The 22,117-nt window shown below is 39.7% G+C and overlaps 1 protein-coding gene across 2 annotated transcripts in view; it reads right to left on the bottom strand.

Moving 5' to 3' along the window:
- The window catches only part of GPR137C (G protein-coupled receptor 137C), a 59,494-nt gene extending 39,700 nt beyond the window's left edge, over positions 1–19,794 (bottom strand). Inside the window, exon 1 of one of the 2 annotated variants that reach the window (XM_036277780.1) lies at positions 19,043–19,794. In XM_036277780.1, the coding sequence (XP_036133673.1) occupies positions 19,043–19,486 (444 nt within the window). In that variant the 5' untranslated portion in view covers positions 19,487–19,794. The remainder of the gene's footprint in view (positions 1–19,042) is intronic. The other variant, XM_036277789.1, reaches the window with a different exon arrangement.
- Positions 19,795–22,117: the final 2,323 nt, after the last annotated feature.

The following is a 22,117-nucleotide window of genomic DNA, read 5'->3' as shown; positions in this document are numbered from 1 at the left end:
AAAACTTTTTTAGACCTTGCCAGTGTGGCTCAGTTGGTTGAGTGTTGTCCCATGCACCAAAAGGTCATCAGTTCAATTCCTGGTCAGGGCACATGCCCAGGTTGCAGGCTGGATCCCCAGTAGGGGGCATGCAGGAGGCAGCCAATCGATGTTTCTCTCTCTCTAAAATCAATAAAAACAAATTAAAAAAAAACACCTTTTTATATCTTCTAAGTATGTTTTCTGCCCTGGCTGGTGTGGCTCAATTGGTTGGGCATTGTCCTGTGCAGGTTAGATTCTGGGTCAGGGCACATATCTAGGTTGCGGGTTCAATCCCCAGTAGGGGGTGTGCAGGAGGCAGCATATTGATCCCACTCTCATATAGATGTTTCTCTTTCTCTCTCCCTATCTTTAAAAATCCATGCTCAGCCCAGCTGGTGTGGCTCAGAGGCTGAGCATAGACCCATGCACCAAGAGGTAGCTCGTTCGATTCCTGGTCAGGGCACATTCCTGTGGGCCCTATATCCAGTGGGGGGCATGCAGGGGGTGGCCAATCGATGTTCTCTCATCAATGTTTCTCTCTCTCTCTAACATCAATAACAACAACAAAAAAATATTTAAAAATCCATGACCTGCCCTGGCCGGTTTGGCTCAGTGGTTAGAGTGTCGGCCTGTGGTCCAGAGAGACCCGGGTTCGGTTCCTACTAAGGGCGCATACCTCGGTTGCAGTTTGTCCCCGGCCCTGGTTGGGTCGTGCGGGTGGCAACCACTCGATGTGTCCCTTTCACATTGATGTTTCTCCCTCTCTCTCTCTCTCCCACTCTATCTGAACAAAAAATGGAAAGATGTCCTCTGGTGAGGATTAAAAAAAAAAAATTAAAAATCCATGACCTGACCAGAAATTGAACCTGTGACCTTTTGGTGCATGGGATAATGCCCAACCAACTGAGCCACACTAGCCAGGGATCAATAAAAATATAGATTTTTAAGTGTTTTCTTTACAGCAGCCATTTCTTCTTTCCAGTATATAATTTCTCTCTCTCTTGGGATATTAATACTTTTCTTTTTTTCAGTTGTATCTCTGCTTAATCTGTTTTCTTTTGAGTTGCTTAAAATGATTTTTACATGTCTAATTCTGTTCTCACCTGAAACTCCACTAAAACAGTAGTAAAGGGATTTTCTCAAAAGGCATAAAACTATATGTTTGAGTAGAATGGGAAAAGATATAACAAAAATAATATAGTAACAAAATCAGAAAGCAGATGGATGTGTATGCAGAAAAGAGTTAATATAGCAGGCCTGAGACTACTATCCTTAGAAGAGCCTGCCTGTAAGGTTGGTCCATGGCTGGCATTTGGGAACTTGGATTTTGGGATGATTCCCACAGCTCCCTAAATGATAAGGGTGTCTTACTATGCCTAAATTGTTTGTGCAAACAATATGGTTTATACTCAACATCTGCTTTCCTTCTGGGAGTTTGGAATTTTGGTGTGTTAAGCAGAGAGTGTTTCCAATGAGCTTCCCTGGTAAATAACATTTCACATGTATTGTCACAACTCATTACAAAAGGAATTAAGCATATCCTGTGACTCCACTGGGAAAGGACTCTTGGAAGCTGGTGGCTGGTTTCCTCTGGACCTTACTTCATCTCTTTTTCCTCTGCCTTCTATCACTGTAATAAATTTTAACCAGGAGTGTAACAACTGTGAGTCCTTTTAGCAAATCATCAAGGCTGAGGGTGGCCCTGGGGACCCCAACACAATGTGTGGTTATCAAAGAAAGATGAATCCCAAGCCAGTCATGAGGAGGTTTGAGAACCAACCTGATATATGTTTCAGAATGTTTAAAAGGTTTAGAACCAAGTATTACTGAAACTGAGAGGTGGAGATGGCTAAAACAGGGGTAGGTAAAAGCTGTTTGAGAGCAGTTAAATCCTAAACCTCTTCCCCTAGTCCATGTCCTGGGCAAATGTCCCTCATTCATCCTGGCAGATATCTGAGTGTTTATTCTCTGGACAGGCAACTCTGGCCTGGAGTATGAAAGTTAGATGCCAGGCCAATAGTTTGGCACCATACTAAAACTGGAGATTAATGATGAATATCAAGCATAGGGATTTTCCTCTTGCCTCAACCCTCTTCCCTGATTAGGTTCGCAAACCTCTGTAAACTAGACTTTTATTCACTGTAGGATCAGAATATTGTTTCCCCCTGAGGAAACTGATCACCCAAGAGGAAAGATCTTAACATACTAGCATCAGGGTTCCTTAACAAATTGTCCAGTCAGATCACCCTACAATGTTTACATGCCTCACCCACATGTTTAATTATGAACAGACAGCCAAGGATAACCAGATAGCTCAAAAGTTTTTAATAAAAGATAGAGATCAAAACAAAATATAATACAAGAAAGCAATACAAAAATCTAAACAAACAAAACCCTTCTTTATTATAGTCACAGAGATAAGACACTGCATTTGTGAAACAAAAACATGATGCCATTAATAAAAAAATTAAGAAAATAAAAAAGAGCTAACAAAAATTAAACATGCTAGTAGAAATGAAAAAGTGAAGAGAAGGGCTGGAAGTTGGAAAAATCGCAAAAAAGTTTAGCAAAAAGACATGCAAAATAGGAGAGAACACATAAGGATCTGTCCTAGAGGTCCTACTTCCAAAAGCTAGGAATTCCAGAAGGAGAGGACAGAAACAAAAGAGGAGAGAAAAATCAATAAAAAATTCAAGAATATTTCTCCAAACTAAAGAATACATGTGACTAAACCAGAAAGGCCTGTTCAATGCCCAGTAAAATGGATAGAAAACAGACCATATGAAGAGACATCATTTCAAAACACAAGGGTCAAAGAAAAATCTAATAGTTTTCAGTAAGGAAAAAAGTCACATATAAAGGATCAAAAATTAGAATGGCTTTCAAACTTTAATAACAATACTGGAAGTGGAGCAACACCTTAAAAATTGTCAGGGAAAATTATCTTCAACCTATATTTCTATTGCCGCCTAAACTATCAATCAAATATGACATAATTAAAATATTTCAAATATAAAGAGCCTTAAAATTGCTTACCAAGCACCCTTTCTCAAGAAGGTACTAAAGGCCCTGGCCGGTTTGGCTCAGTGGTTGGAGCACTGGCCTGAGGACCAGAGAGTCCCGGGTTCGGTTCCCGTTAGGAACCGAAAAAAAAAAAAAGAGGGTACTAAAGGATTAATTACTTCACTGAAACGAGGTATGCAGTAAAGTATTAACTAACAGGCCTGAGTTGTCTAAACCCTGTACACTGCAAAGAAAGATGTGGCTGATTCCTGGCTCTTGGAAGATAATTTGTAAGATCCTGCCTAAGAGTATCTTTGTTTACCAGGGGTCTTGGGCCACATCAAATAGTCTATGCTACCAATGTGATTTATGATGGGGGCCCTGGGCCATGTGGTATCAGTTTGACCTTTGAAGAGGCTGGAGACTGAGTAACTAAAGTCAGCCATAAAGATGTTTCAATCCCACATGACTGACCCCCAATAAAAACCTTGAACACCATGTCTCAGGTAAGTGCTCCTGGTTGGCAATACTTCATAGGTGTTGTCACATATTATTGCTAGGAGAGTAAGGGCTGTTTGTAAGACTGCTGGGAGAGGACAACAAGAAGCTTGTCTCACACCTCTCCTGGACTAAGAAAAAACCTTATACATTTAATTCAATAACTTAATTTTACAAATAACAAAGGTGAACTTTAGAGATTAAGTGGATTGTCCAGGAACATGCAGGAAATTGAAAGGATTAAAACCCAGGTGTCCTGTCCTGACTTCTAATTCAAGGCTCATAGGGGATCTGGTTTTCTTTGAAATATTTGTACACTTAGATCTTTGATGGTATATAGTTCAAGTTAATTCCTTACTTTTCAAAAAAATTTTTCTTTATTGATTTTAGAGAAAGGAAGGAAGAGGGAGAGAGATAGAAACATTGATGAGAGAGAACATTGATTGGCCACCTCCTGCATGCCCCCCACTGGGGATTGGGCCCACAACCTTGGCATATGCCCTGACTAGGAATTGAACCAGTGACCTCCTGGTGCATGGGCTGACTGACACTCAACCACTGAGCCACACTAGCCGAGCGAATTCCTTCATTTTTAAGGTGACAAATATTGCTTTATCAGTAGTATCATCTATATGTCATAGCAGCTAGCTACTTGTTAGTTCAAGATTTGCAAACTTAATATGCCCAAGAAAATATATTCAGAAACCAAATTATCTGTTTAGTAAAAGGTAATGACCTAGAAGCAATTTAATTCATTTTGTTGTTTTGCAGACTATCAAGTGCCTTTACTGAATTAGAAGTGTGTGTGCGTGTGTGTATGTACATATATATATATATATATATTTATATATATAAATATATTATTTTTTAGTCCTCACTGGAGGATATTTTTCCATTTATCTTCAGACAGAGTGGAAGGGAGGGAGGGACAGGGATGGAGCGAGGGAGAAAGAGAGAGAGAAAGAAACATCAATTGGGTGCCTCCCACATGACCCTGACCAGAGCCAGGGATGAGCCACAACCGAAGTACATGCCCTTGACAGGAATCGAACACGTGACTCTTTGGTCCATGGGTTGATGCTCCAATAACTGAGCCAAATGAGCCAGGGCTAGAAGTATATTTTTGAAAAAGTATAAACAACTAAATTATTCAGGAGTGAAGTATTCAATTTATAAGAAAAAAAAATTTGTAAGCTATCTGTATTGAAAAATCACCCTGAAATATAGCAGTTTACTACGTACTGTTCATTAGTTTACTATGGACAGTTCTTTGAAGATAAGTTAACATATTTTATGTTTAGGAATATACAGAATTTATTCCTGAACTGAGTCTCATACATTGTAGACTGAGGCTCCTTAGCAAACTGATTTAAATTGAATTTGTGCTGAAACCATGCTGTCCTTAAACGTTTTTCACTGAATCCACCATTGTATATTACTGATTTTTCATAAAACCTTTCATGCTTTTGAACTAGGAAGAGAGCAGAGTTGCTTTCTGTAAAGATAGACAGAGAGCCAGATTCATTGGAAATATCTGTCTGACTAATAATGGTAGAGGGAAGAAAAGGGCAGAATGTTTCAGAAGAAGTAATAGAATATCACAGGATAGAAAGCAGCAGAAGAATGCTGCTTACTTTCTTTTCATCTTGATTTTTTAAGGACAATGTAATTGGTGATGATGATCATTCGCATTAACTAAAACCTACTAATTCCATGGTATGACAGAAAAAAATCCCTTTTGACAGAAAAGATACAGAATCACCTCGAACCAGTCCAAGTCATTTGATGAGCAATTAGACAAAGTCCTATATAATAACTGAAGAAAGAGCACAAAGTTTAAGAAAATATTACTTGCCCTAGCTGGTTTGGCTCAGTGGTAGAGCATGAGCCCATGGACCAATGAGTCACGGGTTCCATTCTGGCCAAGGGCACGTACCTCGGTTGAGGTTCGTCCCAGGCCCTAGTTGGAGTCATGTGGGAGGCAACCAGCTGATGTGTCCCTCTCACACTGATGTTTGTCTTTCTCCCCTTTTCTCTTCCTCTCTCTTCTTCCTACTCTACCTGAAGATAAATAGAAAAATATCCTTGGATGAGGATTAAAACAAAAAGATGGAAATATTACTTATGCATTTTTTTAGTAAGAGACTAAAGCTGAACAAAAATGCAGTGTATGATCAATATAATAATGAAAAATAGCAGCTGTTTTTGTAAAAAGGTAGAACCTACGGGTTTTTAAAAAAACATAGATTTAACATATCAGCTACATTGCATCTTTGAAAGCAGATAATTCTAAATATTTAAGTATGTGTTTATTTACATGCTAAACTAAACTTCAATTAGTTTTAACATGATGTAAAACTTTTAAAAGTTGGCATTCATGTCTCAGAGATAGAATTCACAGACACTGTATTAGATCTCAAAACTAGGGCATAAAGTAAGAAGAGTTTTTTGTTTTGTTTTGTTTTTTTAAGTCTCAATTCTAGGTTGCTTTATTAGTGTCAGTCTATGAGAATTTAAAGTGTCTTGGATATCAGTGAGACTAATCACTTTTTAACCAATTGGCCCAGAAAAGTAGTGATTTGGCAGATATCAATTAGCCAACTAGAATAGCTTCTAGAACTGAGATTGTCAAACTTTTAGTTCAGGGCTATTGATGAAATTATACTACTTTAAACATACATCTTAACAAAGTTAAAAAGATAACAGAAAGAAACATAACGAGGTGGTGAACATACAATACAATATAGATGATGTATTATAGAACTGTACACCTTATAGAATTATAAACCTATATAATTTTATTAATCAGTATAACCCCAATAAATTAAATAAAAAAGATAAGGACAATTAATTTATAAAAATTTGTGTTTATTTAAAACAAATTAGATAAAAAGTTCTAACTACTTTCCTAAGTAGGACAGTCTGATTTTATTTGTGGAGATGGAGAGAAAGACCTGTTTCTTTTAAACTATTTTACTTTACCATGAATTTGCTCAACCATCCAAATCATTAGGCACTGACTACATATATAACAGTGCCAGGTGCTGAAGAGTATGAAATATTTCCTTAAAAATAAATGTACAATAGTGGCTTACCTAAAGCAATATTCAGTGTAGTAGAGGAAGGCAGAATTGGTGGTATATCACATGATATGGCACTTTCTTTATATTTGGTTAGACTTAGAACACCATCAATTTCCCATAACTTAAGGTGTTAATTACCCAGACTTCATTTAAACTAATGTTGATGGGTATTAAATGTAATTCAGTTTCGTTATATGGACACAATTGCGCTGATTTGTTTTACTCCTTCAAGAAAGATACTACAGAAGTAGAAGGGGAAGAGGGAAAAAAAAATACAAATTACTAGCCCCTGGTTTGGGTTTGAGCCAGTTTTGTTTGGTTTATTCAGTGTTAGTCCATAGTATTTTCAACACTACTTCAAACCCTGTTATCATTTAAAAGAAGATATTTTATTTTTTTAATCCTCACCCAAGGACATTTTTGCATTTATCTTCAGATAGAGTAGGAGAGAAAGAAGGAGGGAGGGAGGGAGGGAGGGAGGGAGGGAGAGAGAGATCAATGTGAGAGAGACACATCGACTGGTTGCCACCCAAACAACCCCTACCAGGGCCGGGGATGAACCTCAACTGTGGTACGCGCCCTTAGTGGGAACCAAACCCGGGATTCTCTGATCCATGGGCCTGTGCTCTAACCGCTGAGCAAAACTGGCCAGGGTGAAGATACGTTATTTTTAAAAAAATCAAATCAGAATTTCTGATTTCTCTTGAAAAATCAGGTGATTTGGCAATGTTATTTGCAGGTGGAACTAAATTACTGTGGCTATCCTCTTTAGATATGTGCTCTCTAGTTCACCCGTTCTCTATTATCGCTCAAATTGTAGTACCTAGAGCCCTCTAGACATTTGAGTTTGAGACTCCTGTTTGAAAGCAAGCATTTTTTTTTGAGGGGGATGGGGTAGGTTAGTGGGAAAAGAGAAAGAAAAGAAGGGTGGAGACAAAGTTCTGTGAAATTATATATTCAGGCATTTCCCTACTGCATGATACTTGGAGTATGGTAAACAAAGGCCTTGTTCATTCAATAAATATTTACTAAACACCTGATACATTCTAGGTATTAACTAACTTAGTACTAGGGATAAGCAATAATAGACTTGTCCCTTTTCCTATAATGCTTACAAATTAGTAAGCCCCCACAAAGAAATCTCACAAATATAAAATTGCAAATGTGCAAACGACACAAAGGAGAGAAGCATAATGCTCTGAGTCTATAATTTTGGAATCCAATCTAAATAGATAGTTGGATGCAGGCTTTCCTGAAGAAGTGTTGCCCCGGATCTGATTTAACTAAGCAAAGAAGGAAAGAGTAGAGGAAAAAGAATGTGGAGACCCTGGCTGGGCAGCTCAGTTGGTTAGAGCATCGTCCTGATTCACCAAGGTTTCGTGTTCATTCCCTTTAGGGCACAAACAAGAATCAACCATTGAATGCATAAGTAAGTGGAACAACAAATCAATATTTCTCTCTCTCTCTCTCGAATCAATAAAAAATAAATTAAAAAAAAAAAGACTACGGAAAGGCTCTGTAGCAGAAGGGAAATGGCAAGTTATAAGGACTGAAAGAATGCTAAGTGTGGCTAGGGAGGTGAAAAATAACGAGAAGCACAGTATGAGATGAGGCTGAAACCATGAAGTGCCTTGTAGTATGTACAAGAGTTTGTCTTTAACCTAAGAGTGACCACAGCCAATGGAGGAATCTAGGGGTGGAACTATAATTAACTAGATTTTTGTTAAAGAAGTATAACTCTGGCAAAAGTGTGGAGAATAGACTTGTGGGAGCCAGAGGATACAAACAGCAAGTAGGAGGCTAACTGCCATAGACTAGGCAATAGATGGTAGTAGCTTGGACCAGGCATTGTAGATGGGGAGAAGTGAATGAATTCAAGAAATGTTAGGAGGTAACAGGCAGGATTTGATAATGGAGTAAATATGAGGTATGAGGGAGAAGGCAGCATCAATGACTCATAGGTTTCTGAATTATATAAATAAATAGTGCATTATGGAATTGGGGAACAAAAGAGGAGAATCAGGTTTTGGGGGAGACAGGTGTGTGGTGGGAGGGAGAAGGAAAGATCATGAGTTCAGTTTGGGATATGTTGAATCTGAGGGCCTCAAATATCCTTGAGATGTCAAATAGATGTAGTATAGAGAAAGTTAGAGCTCAGAGGAATAGTCTGTGTTAAGATCATAGATAATGTGTGTGAGCCATCTGCTTTTAAGTTGTATGATGCCATCAATATGGATGCAATTATTGGGAAGAACAGGTGGCTGAGGCATAGGTTTTGAGCAATTTCAACCTCTGATGGCAAGGCTGAGGCAGATGAGCTTGAAGAGAAGCTAGATAGTAAAAAAAAAAAAAAAAAAAAAAAAAAAAAAAATCCAGGACAGTGTGCTAGCCAACAGAAGCATTAGAAAGACAAATATGGAGTCTGCTGCAGCTGAAAGATTAGTTTGGTAAGGATTGAAAAATGTCTAATGAACTTGTTGACATGAAGGTCACTGTGAGATTTAGGCAATAGCTATTTTGGTAAAGTGGTGGGGCAAAGGCAGATTAGAATGGCTGGAAAAGTGAAAATATGGTAAGCACATGTATGGTCACCTCTGAAATTTGATTATGGGGTAGCTCTTGGCTTTGTCAAGTCTCTTTATTATATATTTTATATTTTATCCACATACACACACACACACACACACACACACACACACACACACTTTCCAGTTTTACTTCTGTTATTGATTTCTGGTTTCATTCTGTTGTGGTGAGATAAGATACCTGGTATTTCATTTTTCTTAAATTTGTTAAGACTCATTCTGTAATCTAACATGTGATCTTCCTTTGAGAAATACCCATGTGTACTTGAGAAGAATGTGTATTGTTCTGCTGCTAGATAAAATGTCTGTATAAGTCTGTCAGGTTCATTTGGTTTATAGTGTTGCTCAAGTGCTGTTTCCACATTGATCTTCTGTCTGGATGTTCTATCCATTATTGAAAGTGGGGTCTTAAAGTGTCTTACTTTTATGGTATTACTGTCTATTTCTCCCTTTAATTTTGTCAATATTTGCTTTATATGTTTAGATACCCTGATGTTGGTTGCATAAATATTTATAAATTGTTCTATATTCCTGGTGGACTTACTCTTTTATCATCATATCATGTCCTTCTTTGCTTCTTTTGACAGTTATTGACTTAGAAGTCTATTTTGTCTTGTCTAAGTATAACCATCTGTGCTCTCTTTTGGTTACTATTTGCATGAAATGCCTTTTTCCTTCCATTCACTTTCAGTCTATGTGTATCCTTAAATTTAAAGTGAGTTTCTTATTGACAACATATAGTTGGGTCATTTGATTTGGTATTTTAATCCATTTACATTTAAAGTAATTATTGGTATGGATTTTCTATTGCCATTTGTTTATTTTTTCAATTAGTCTTATAGTTCTTGGTCTGTCTTTTTCTGTCTTGCTGTCTTCCTTTGTGTTTTGTTGATTTTTTGTACTGATACGCTTTTATTCCTTTCCTTTTTTTCTTTTGTGTAACTTCTATAGGTTGTGTGTGTATAAGCCTTGGTGCTTACAAAATATATCTTATAGTTGTAACAGTCTATTTTAAGCTGATAAAAATCAATTGCATACCAAAACTCTACACTTCAACTTATCCTTGAAAACACCTTTATTATTTTCTCAATTTATATTTATCTTGTGTATCTTTTAACCATATTTTAAAGTAGTTTTTATACTTTTTTCTTTACTATAATACTAAAATTAAAAGTGATTTACTCACAATTAAGGTAACATAGTATTCAGTATTTGTCTATATATTCATCTTTCCCAATGTGTTTCATATTTATTCTATTGTGTTACTGTTTAAACATCCTTTTGTTTCAATTTCAAGAACTCTTTTTAGCATTTCAGGTAAGACAGGTTTAGTGGTGATGAACTTCTTCAGCTTTTGTTAATCTGGAAAAGTCATTAACTCTTCACTTTCAAAGAATAGTTTTGAAGAATATATTATTCTCAGCAGTTTTTATTTTCAGCACTTTAAAAAGATCATCCTGAAAGATGCTCTTTCTGACCTGCAGATTTTTGCTGAAAAATCTGATTACTGTCTTATAGGGTTGCCTTGTATATGACAAGTTACTTCTCTTTCTCTGTTTTCAAATTCCTTGTCTTTGACTTTTGACAATTTGATTATGTGTCTTGGTGTGGATTTCTTTGGATTCCCCGTTTGTATCCTTCGACTTCTTGAATATGGATATCCATTTAATACCCCAGATTTGGTAAGTTTTTGGCCATTATTTCTTTCAATAAGCTTCCTGGTTCTTTCTCTCTTATCTACCTGGAACTCAGTGTGGATATTGGTCTTCTTGATGGTGTACCACAAGTCCTGTTAGTTTGTTCATTCTTTTTTCATTTTGCTCTTCTGACTGAATTCTTTCTAATGACTTGTCTTTGAGTTAATTGATCCTTTCCTCTGTTTCATCTGCTGACAAAACCTTCAAGTAAATTTTTCACTTCAGTCTTTGTGTTCTTCAGGTCCATGATTTATGTTTTGTACTTAATATTTTCCATCTCTGCTTAAATTCTCATGCTTTGTTGAAATTGTTCATGTTTTACTGAACACATTAGAGTAAAACCTCAAAATAACTTTGTCAGTAACATCTTCTCTATCTGGTCATTGTTGTTTTTTTTAAATTTTTTTTCTCTTTATCAATTTTCAGAGAGAGAAGAAGGGAGAGGGAGAGAGACATAGAAACATCAATGAGAGCCCTGGCTGGTTTGGCTCAGCGGTTAGAGCATTGGCCCACGGACCAAAGAGTCCTGGGTTCAATTCTGGCCAAGGGCACGTACCTTGGTTGTGGTTCGTCCCCAGCCCTGGTTGGGGTCATGTGGAAGGCAACCAATCCATGTGTCTCTCTCACATGGATGTTTCTCTCTCTCTCTCTTCCTCCCTCCAGCTCTATCTGAAGATAAATGGAAAAATATCCTCGGGTGAGGATTAAAAAAAAACATCAATGAGAGAAAACATCGATTGGCAGCCTCCTGCATGCCCCTCACTAGGGGTCAGGCCCACAACCTGGGCATGTGCCCTGAAGGGAAATCAAACCAGTGACCTCTTAGTGGATAGGTTGATACTCAACCAGTGAGCCACATGGCCGGACTCTCGCTGGTTGTTTTTAAAATACTCTGTCTTGGCCAGTTTAACTCAGAGGTTAGAGCATCGGCTGGTGGATCAATGAATCGCGGGTTCGATTCTAGTCAAGGGCACGTACCTTGGTTGCAATTCATCCCCAGCCCTGGTCGAGGTTGTGCGGGAGGCAGCCACTCAATGTGTCCCTTTCACGTTGAAGTTTCTCTCTCCCTCTCTTTCTCTCCCTTCTACTGTATCTGAACAAAAATGGAAAAATGTCCTCGGGTAAGGATAAAAAGAAAACTGTCTTGTCAGGCCGGTGTGGCTCAGTGGTTGAGTGGTGACCCATGCCCCAAGAGGTCGAGGGTTCAATTCCCGGTCAGGGCACATGCCCAGGTTGTGGGCCTGATCCCTAATGAGGGGCATGCAGGAGGAGGCCGATCAATGTTCTCTCTCATCAATGTTTCTCTCTCTCTCCCTTCCTCTCTAAAATGAATACAGGGAAAAAAAAACTTAAATATTCTGTCTGGTATTTTGAAGTTTTACTCTAATGTGTTCATTTTCATTTAGCCTGACTTGAATTTTTGGGGGCTTTCTGAATTGGAAACTTGCTGTTAAATCTAAGTTATTAATCTTTTGAATAATTTCTCTGAAATTCCATTAGATATATATTGAACCTGCTCATTATATTTTAATTTTCTCTTAATCTCTTGGTCATATTTTCCAGTTTTAATGTTTTCTGGACTGTATTCTGGGTGACCCCCCCCCTCCAGATCTTTTAGTTCATTATTTTTTTTAACTGTTCAATCTGTTGTTTAACCATCCATTTCAGTTTCTAACTTTTATTTGCAAATGTGCCTAGTCGGTTTTGATTATTTCTTGATCATATATCAATATTATTTTCTTAATTCACATAAATTAATTCTGACATTTTCAATCTTTGTAGGTAAGATTCCTCAGTGTAATTTTTCATTTTGAGCTTATGTTCCTTGGAATGTTATCTGTCAGGATTCTGGGTTTTATGTATATTCCTCAAGACAACTTGCATTTGCTCTTTCCAGGTGCTTTAGGTTGTTATCAAGCCAAGGTAACAAACTACATTTTCAGGTTGCTCCCCCCCCCCCCCCTAAAGTCACAGAAGTGGTGTGAATTCAGGCTTCAAATTTGTGTGTGAATAAGCTTTATAAATTCTCAGGGAAGACTTTTATTCCCCCAATTTGTATGTCCTCATTCAGAGCCAAGACAGAGATAGGCACAAGTTCTATCACCAATCTCTGAGTATCTGCTTATTTCCCCCCTAATTCACTGAAGATGTACACTATGATCATTCTGGCATTAAGGTGGAGGGAATGATATCTCTGATTAGAAATCACTGCAAGGTACTGCCTCCAATGTCACCTCCTTATACTACCAACACATAAAATTAAAACCAAGGCTTTAGGCTAGCAGAAAGCAGCTAATAACTATCCCCAGTCCCCAGACAAACATCTGTGTGGTGCTCTATCATTCTGCATTCACTTCTTTTGTGGTTTCTTGCCTCTGAAGAATTTCCTCACTTATCAGCTCATTCACTGAAAAAGATTAAATACTTTCTGCAGCATTTTAAGGCATTTCTCTGAATCTTTGTTCAGTGAGATGGCCCTGGTTTCTACTTTTTTAAATTAGGAGATGAGGGTCATATGCTGACTGTGAAGGGGTAAGAAAAGTATTGCTGGAGAGTGAAAAAAGCTTGACATGGTGGAAAATGGGAAAGCAAGTTAAATAATAAAGCACTAAACAATAAACAAATAATTGATGGCATCTAGGAAAGTTCATCAGGGGAGATCACTTTATAGCTCCTGGCTATTTGGTAGTCTCATATCTGATACACACTAGCCATATAACCTTGGGCAAGTTACATCCCACTCATTTCTACTTATATCATGGAGGTTGTGAAGACAAGTGTTATAAGGTGCTTTGAAATACTAAATCACACAAAATGTAAGACACTGTAATCATGTCTTCTGCCATAGAATTGTTTCTCAAACTCTTGTCTCACAGATGATCTTAGGAAAAATAGAATCAAGTTAATGGATAAAATCATTTAGAAGATTCAAACAAAAACAGTTTATAATCATAATTACAGATAAAATCCAACACTGAATTAAACCACTATTTCAGTAAATAGTAACTGACTCATGATGTGAGACGTATTTGTTTTATAGGCTTCTCTAACAAAATTTGTTGAAACTAAATTAGGAAAGCCCTAATTACTATGGGCCATTTGCCATGATATAAAAATAGTTTTGCAAAGCAAAATTCCATAATATGTAGAGTGCTTTCATTAAGATTTACCTATAGCAATAAAAATTAAATTTATCTAATTTAACCAAGATAATCTAAGAGAGTCTTTGCATTCATACCACAGGCAATCTTTTAGACAAAAAATATAGAGATCCTCAAAAGTACACAAATAATTTCCCTCAAATGTTAATAAAAATTGTGTTAATCCCCAATTTTTAAATGGCTACTTTTCAAGACTGTCTCTCAGTAATATATTCCCCATTGTTCTAGTTGCTTTGAGACAAAAATATGATAAAATAACTTCTTATTCTTAAAGAAGTTTCCATTTTAGTTGGTGAAAATGCTTTTGTGAGAAATCACAGGACATTTTAACAAAACCAAAGTAACTACAAGTTAAACTGCATGTTATTTGACATACCACCAATATTTGAAAGAATACATCCATTGTCAGGGACAATGATAGCATCCATAAATGTAAAAGTTAACATTTGAATTTATTTTTCCTAGATGTTCTGGTGGTGTGATTAAGTCACTGTATTTTATCGTGATTAAGCATCTGGCATTTATCACAATATTTCAAAGACAATATACTATCAACTCTCATTTAAGTCCTTTTACTTGTTCCAAAGGTAGATATCATCCATTTATCAGATACTGTAGCCCACCTCATCTGTAGTTTCAGTTACCTGTGATCAACTATGGTTGGAAAATACTGAATGGAAAATTCCAGAAATAAACAATTCATAAGTTTAAAATTGTGCACTGTTCAGGACAGTATGATGAAATCTCATGCCATTACACGCTGTTTTGCCTGGGACATGAATTATCCCTTTGTCTAGCATAGCAATTTTCAAACTTTTTCATCTCATGGCACACACAAACTAATTACTAAAATTCTGCGGCACACCAAAAATATATTTTATTTTTTGCTGATCTGGCCAAAGAAATAGATGTGATTTTGATTCATTCACACTGGAGAGCTATTCCATTGACTACTGTCATTTAAAAAAAAATTTATTTGTCAAGCTAAGGGAAAAGAGGTCAGTGTCCCTGACTAAATAGTCAGGTATTGCATGCTTTAAAAATTCTTGCAGCACACCAGTTGAAAATCTCTGGTCTAGTGTATCCATGCTGTATGACCTACCTGCCCCATTAGTCAGTTAGTAGCCATCTTAGTTATCAGATCAACGGTGGTGGTATCACAGTGCCTATGTTCAAGTACCTCTTATTTTACTCAATAATGGCCCCAAAGTGCAAGAGTAGTGATGCTGGCAATTTGTTTGTTTTTTTTTTAATCCTCACCCAAGGACATTTTTTGCATTTATCTTCAGATAGAGCAGGAAGGAGAGAGGGAGGAAGAGAGAGAAACATTGACGTGAGAGAGACACACATCAACTGGTCACCCATATGACCCCAACCAGGGCCGGGAACAAACTGCAAGTGAAGTCCATGCCCTTAGTGGAAACCAAACCCGGGTCTCTCTGGTCCACGGGCAAATGCTCTAACAGCTGAGCCAAACTGGGCAGGGTGATGCTGGCAATTTGGATATGTCAAAGAGAGGCTATAAAGTGCTTCCTTTAAGTGAAAAGGTATGTATGTACTGAACAAAAAACATAGTATATATAGGGTTTGGTACTGTCTGTGGTTTCAGGCAGCCACTCGGGGGGTTTTGGAATATATCCCCGGTGAATAATGGGACCATGGTAATCTGTTTTAAAGACTAAAGTCTTTTGTGCTAAAAGTACAAGTGTGTGAACCTTTTTCTGGCAAAGTAAATGTTCTATTGATCATATCAAAAAAAAAAAAAAAAATTTAATAGATGATTTTAGATTAGTCTACAGGTTTTGTTTCCCAACTATCTGCTTTCTGGGGGTTAAGTATAATAAGTTGAAAAGTCTATTATTTCAGAAAGTGCTATTTCCTTTTATCTCAATTTTATTCAAGTGCAGTCAACAAAAGAAAGAGTGGGTTAGGCAGTCTTAACTTTTTGAAAATATAATGAGTTTTAGAAGCAGCACCAAAATATGTTCAAAGTAGTAATGGTTGTTTCACTAACTTTATTTTTACACTGCTCTATATGGTTCTTAGTAACTAAGTCCTTAAAGTTAGAATGTTTTAATTAGTGAGCAGTGGATACAGCAAATGCTTTAAAGAGATCAACAGTAAAGTAAAATTGGTATTTAATGACAGTGAAGCCAGAGTGATTTAGCAATCAAGAAACACACCTATTAAAAAAGATATAGGGCCTTTTGGTTAAAAATAAATAAATAAGTAATCAGTTGTTTTGTATTTGTTGTCACATAGACTTTCCCTACTCCTCTGCTCACTGGAAATATGAGTAACTCACTTGGAAAGCTTCATTAATTCAGAATAAGCAATAGGAAGTATACTTCCAGTTCCTTGAAAATGATATAAAAATTTGAATTAAACTATTTTTTTTAATACATATTCGTCTAGATTTTTTTCTAATGAATAGGGAAATGATTTCTGGTTCAAATACCTCTTTTTAAACAGGATGAAAACTTGTTTTTAAGTACAGTGATGTGTCTTAAAATTGTTAATTTGATTATTAAAAGACAAGCACAGGCAAACAACCTACACTCTTAAGAGACACTATAAAAGGAAAAAGCTTTAGTCCAGCTTCTTTCCAAATTATATTTTCTAGGTTAATAGTTTTATTGCTTTTTAAAAAGTACATCACACAAACAAGATTCATTAAACAGGAAGACTTTGAGACATTAAGTTCTTCTTCACTAGCTGGGACTATTAGCAATAAAAAGAAAATCTGAAAACCCAATCTAGTTATTGAAAATCTGAAAACCCAAACTACTGTGTAGTTTATGCTGTAGAAGCATACTTTTAGAATTTTGAGATTATAGAGGCTTTTTTTCCCTTCTTTCTATTGTGATAGTGTTTAGCTACTTTGTGTTCACCTCAGGGTGAGAGGAATGACTGGGAGAGAGAACAAGGGAACTTCTGGAGCACTGGAAATACTGTGTATCTTAATCTGGTAGTGGTAACATGATTGCATCCATATGTAAAATTTCACCTAGTTGTACCATATTTTTTTAAAAAATTAATTTTAGAGGGAGAAAGGAAGGGAGAAAGGGAGGGAGGGTGAGAGAGAAACATGGATTTGTTGTTCTACGTATTTATTTATGCATTCATTGCTTGATTCTCGTATGTGCCCTGACCTGGGATTGAACCTACAACCTTGGTGTACCAGTACAACGCTCTAATCAACTGAGCTACCTGGCCAGGGTGAGACTTACCCGTACATTTAAAATTTATGCACATTATGGTATGCTGTATCTCAAGAAAAAGGTAAAAAGAGGGTTTAGCTATTTTACAAAATGCCCTCCAACTATTTTATAGTGGATTATTAATGTAATTTTATGAGTCAAAATGTATAAGGGAAAAACAACTTATCTGATGCTCATGGTATAGGGATAGCTAGTCACATTCAGGTAAATTAATTATATCTGAAGATAGAATAAAGCTTCAGTGAAGAAAGGTCACTGGTATTGTATCAGAAATGATGTCAGGAAAAATACAATGTATCAGTTTAACCATAAAGGAGAGAAGTGTAATTAAAGTTTAAACAACAACTAGAAGATCAGAATATCATCAAATAAGTGACATGATTATGGCATGATTATTTGATTTATGATTACCCCTGCTTTTTATTTATGCTTCTTACTGTTTGGTTTTCAGTCATTGTATTGCTTGGACTTCAAAAGGATGGGAAAAGAAAAGAATTAAAGTTAAATTAAAGTTTTGTTACTTATTTTCAACTGTTTTTAATGTGCTAAAAAGCTGAAGTTCTGACTGGATTTAAAAATTATGCATTCTACTTTCTATTACAGGAGAAAAGAGTTGGTTTATGTATGCAGAAAATATAAACACTGATTCTGCATCAAATGTTTTAACTTTTGCTGACAATTATGTTATTTCTCCTCACCTCTAAAAGCCTTTGAGAGGAGTAGCTGTATAGACCAATACTGTTCTATATTAGTCAGTATTAAGTATATGATGTCACCTTGTTTTCTCCCATCCTCAAGCTATTTTTTTTTTTTTTGCAAGGGCGGGGGAGACTTTTTGGACAATTCTCAAAATTCTGTGGCTTAAATACCACTAGCTGACACACATGATTGACAACCCTACACTCCCAAACCTGTTTGAAATGGGTCAAATACCTAAGCTCCCCAGAACAATGCAATCCAACCAGTAATTCCCCATAAAAGAGAAAGGGGGTGTGATTAGCTTCCAGCTATTAAGCAAGTTATTGCAAAAACAGTTTGGTGGTTTGTTTCTGCCATAGGCACAGGTTAAGCTAGTATTTTCTCTTAATTAGTTCCAAAAAGGAGACTAGGCTGTAAGAGGTAGGAAAAATAGTCAAAGCATGAAGCAACGGGGGCAAACATTAAGGGCTTTATTGAGGTCTTTCTATGGACTCTCGGTATTGGTTATTGATTATTAACCCTGCTGTGGCACTATCGAACGGAATCTGCGCGAGGCTCATCGAGCCACGGGAAAGGCGATGCAGGAGGGAATATAAGCTTCTAATAAAAGAAACGCAGCAACAATAGCAGAGGAACAGCTCTGCCTGGTGACGTAATGGCTGGCAGCAGTCCAGCTTCAGCAGAGCTGCTGCTACCTCAGCATCCAACCTCTCTCCACACAGTCCTGCTCCGGCGGAGCTACCCCGGCTGCTACTTCTTGCGATGCCACGATCACCTTACCTTGGAAGGCTGGAACACCGAACAAAGGGTCGTCCTGCTGTTTTAAGTTGTGAGAACACACACTCTTACTCCCTCACCGCCCCTCCCCCCCAGCCCCTCAGTAACAGAGTAATCTGCTGCTCAAGTTTAGGGCGAGAACGTCGGTGCGCCCTCCAGGCGTGCCTCAGTTTCCCCGGGCTGGCCTCGGGTCCGCCTCTCTTCGCCCCCCACCCCCGCCCACCGGTCCTCGGTCGGAGTTGATCGCGGCGGCCCCGCTCGCCCGCCCGGCCCCGCACGCCGGTCCTCCCGCCTTACCTCCGCCAGGTAGAGGTTGAGGAGACAGAGCGTGGAGAACTGGAGACAGGAGGGGAAGCAGTAGAGCAGCCAGTGGGGGAAGAAGTGCAGGTGAGCGGGCGGCCGGAGCAGAGGCAGGGAGCCGCTAAGCGAGAAGGCGGCGGAGAAGAGGGTGGTCCTGAGCGCTGCCCACAGGAGACAGAGGAAGAGGCAAAGGCTCTGGTAACTCAGGCGCCGCTCGCGGTACAAAAGCAGCCGCCACAGCTGCAGGTAGGCAAAGGCGAAGAGCGCGGCGTAGAGCAGGGCGTGCAGGACGCTCAGCGCCAACTGCACCGAGCCCGGCACCGCGGCGCCTGAGGCGGCAGCGACGGCGCCTTCGCCTCCGCCGCCCTCGCCCGGCGTCGAGGGCTCACGGCCGGCCGCGGGAGCGGCGGCGGCCACGGGACCCGGCACGGACACCCTCATGAGGGGGTTGGGGGGCGGGCGAGGGAGCGCGGGAAGGAAGGGGCAGGGCTCCGAGCCGCCGTCGAGGGAAAGAAGGATTTATGCCTTACCCCCCACCCACCCCAATCTCCAACCCCAGGAAGCGCCGTGACAGAACCCGGAGCCTCGGGCAAAGCAGCCGCGGCTCCTCCGACCCCGCCTCCTCTCCCCGCCCCCCCGGGGGTCTCGGCTCCTCCTGCTGCGGCTCCGCTCGGTAGCTGCAAAAAACAACTCTCGGCTGGAGACAATCAGCTGAGAAACCCGAGCATTTGAGGCGCTCGCTCCGCACTGTGGGCTCGCGCCGATTGGGCCAGGCCGGCACGCCCCCTGCGCGCCGCGCTCGGACGCCCACGGGCCGCAGGACCAGTCGCTCCTGGGCTCCAAGATTTGATTGGGCGCCCGCGCTTTCCGCTTTCTCCCTCCCCTGCACTCCCCACCCACGCTGCCGATTGGCCCAGCAACTGCACGGCCAGTTCGCACGGGCGGGAGGACTCGGTGGTCGCCTGTCATCTGAGGCGGGTCTCGCTCCGCCCCCTGCGCTTCCAATTGGTTGGAGAGGTCGCACGTAAGGAGCACGAGGAGAGGGAGGAGTCTCGGGGATTGTTTTTTTTGCACTGAAGGCTGATTCCACGGAGCGGTGACGGCCGTAGGCGCTGTGCTCTCGCTTGTAGACGCTGCGTTTCGCATCTGCCAGGCTAGCGGGGCAAGAACCCGCCTTCTGCCTCTCCTTCACTTGGCGGGAGCTGTCGGCCCCGCGCAGGCAGGTAGGTAGGTGGCTGCACGGATCCTCCAGGCCTGGTTCCACGGTCTCTGCCTGCAGGGATGGGGATTCAGACCTGTGGCTTTCCCGCAGCGAGGGCCTCACCGCCGAGCTTGAGATTGGCTTAGAAGGGGCCTCACCTGTATTCTTATGAGGGGCATTTTGCTTACTTCTTTCCTAGCGTGAGCGGCGAGGAAAACGAGAGCCTTTGGAGGGGAGAGGGAATGGAATGAGACGAAGGGCGAACCGGAGTTCTAAGTAACAATCTTCCATTCCTCCGGAACTGTCCCTTAAAGAAGCGTGGTATCAGGATGCGATGGCTATCCGAGCGTTGTGAATAGAGGGAATGTGGCCCTTTGAAACTTAGAATCTGGAAAGATGATCTGGGCATAAGTTTAGGAAAAAGACAGAAATAGAACTCTGTCTTTGATGAATGTCTACAGAGGAAGAAGTAGAATAGTCTGTACTCCGTAAATTCCACGTGTTCTTCAAACCTTAGTCTTGTCTGTGGTAAATGGTGGCTTAGCGGTTGGGGCTCAAAGGCGCAAAACAAATGCTCTGTTACTGCTATAAATGAATGAGGAGTAAATAAATCTCCCAGCGTGTATTGGACTGATACATAATATTTGTGGCTTTTTTTTTTTTTTTGGTGTTTGGTAATAAAATGTTCAGAATAGTGCAATATCAAGAGAAAATAATTAGTGTTCTTTTTAGAATGAGCAGCAACCATAAATTCAGTATCTGAAAGACACTGGCATATTTACTGGCTCAGCCCAAACTCAGCCTTTCCTAACCCACTATCCTTTGCTCTAATGCTTTGCCCAAGAAGAGTGCTCTACTTTCTTTCTTAGCCAGTGATCCATAGGGACCTTTAAAGTCTGTTTTGTACTCCAGATACTGGAACAGTAGTTCACCCAGGCACTGGATGCTGGTGTGTTTTGGATTCTTTATAGGTTTGCTGACAAACTCTGATAGATGTTTAGACCTAGCACTGCTATATGAATACCTCTCAGATGAAACAGTCAGCTGAGCAGTTGTGCAGTGTACCCTCAGTATGGTACAGCTTGCTGTAAAGAAGTTAAAAGGCCTAATCCAACAATACTTTGGAGAAAGATTTCATGTTCATTGGAGTGTAAGAAATTCACCTAATGGATTCCTTGAGCATGTGAACAAGTAGTACACAGTTCTACTTGAGAGGGCACAGAGTGCTCATGGCAACAGTGAATTAACTGATTGCAGTTATGTGCTTTAGCATCCCAGAGTTATGTGATTTGAGGCACTTACCAAAATCAGGGGAACTTCCTGTTCTTTGGTGTGGCTTGTTTTTTTTTTTTAATCCTCACCCGAGGATATTTTTCCATTTTTTTGTACAGATAGAGTGGGAGGGAGAGAGAGGAAAGGAGAGAGAGAAAGAAACATCGATGTGAAGGGACACATCGAGTGGCTGCCACCCGCACGATCAACCAGGGCCGGGGACAAACTGCAACCGAAGTACGAAGTACGTGCCCTTAGCGGGAACCGAACCCGGGTCTCTCCGGACTGCAGGCCGACACTCTAACCGCTGAGCCAAACTGGCCAGGGCTGGTGTGGCTTGTTTTTGTGCCCACGGGTAACTAATGATGTGCAAATTTCAGGTCAAGAATAGATTTTTACCTTGAAGGTTTTTTGTTTTTTTTCTTTTTCTCCTACATTCTCTACTGAAAGTGATAGTTAACATGTGGATAGTACCCATACTAGTTTTAGGTCTTTGATTGTGAGACTTTTTATTTCAGTGTCATTGCAAGTCTGGATACCCTCCTCTTTTCTCCTTTTTTTGGTGTGTGTGTGGTATTGGGGCTGGGGGTAGAGAAAAA

Source organism: Molossus molossus, unplaced genomic scaffold, assembly GCF_014108415.1.
Source record: "Molossus molossus isolate mMolMol1 unplaced genomic scaffold, mMolMol1.p scaffold_m16_p_1, whole genome shotgun sequence".
Lineage (NCBI taxonomy): Eukaryota > Metazoa > Chordata > Mammalia > Chiroptera > Molossidae > Molossus > Molossus molossus.
The sequence above is the reverse complement of the archived record's forward strand: the minus strand, read 5'-3'. Positions and strand labels throughout refer to the sequence as shown.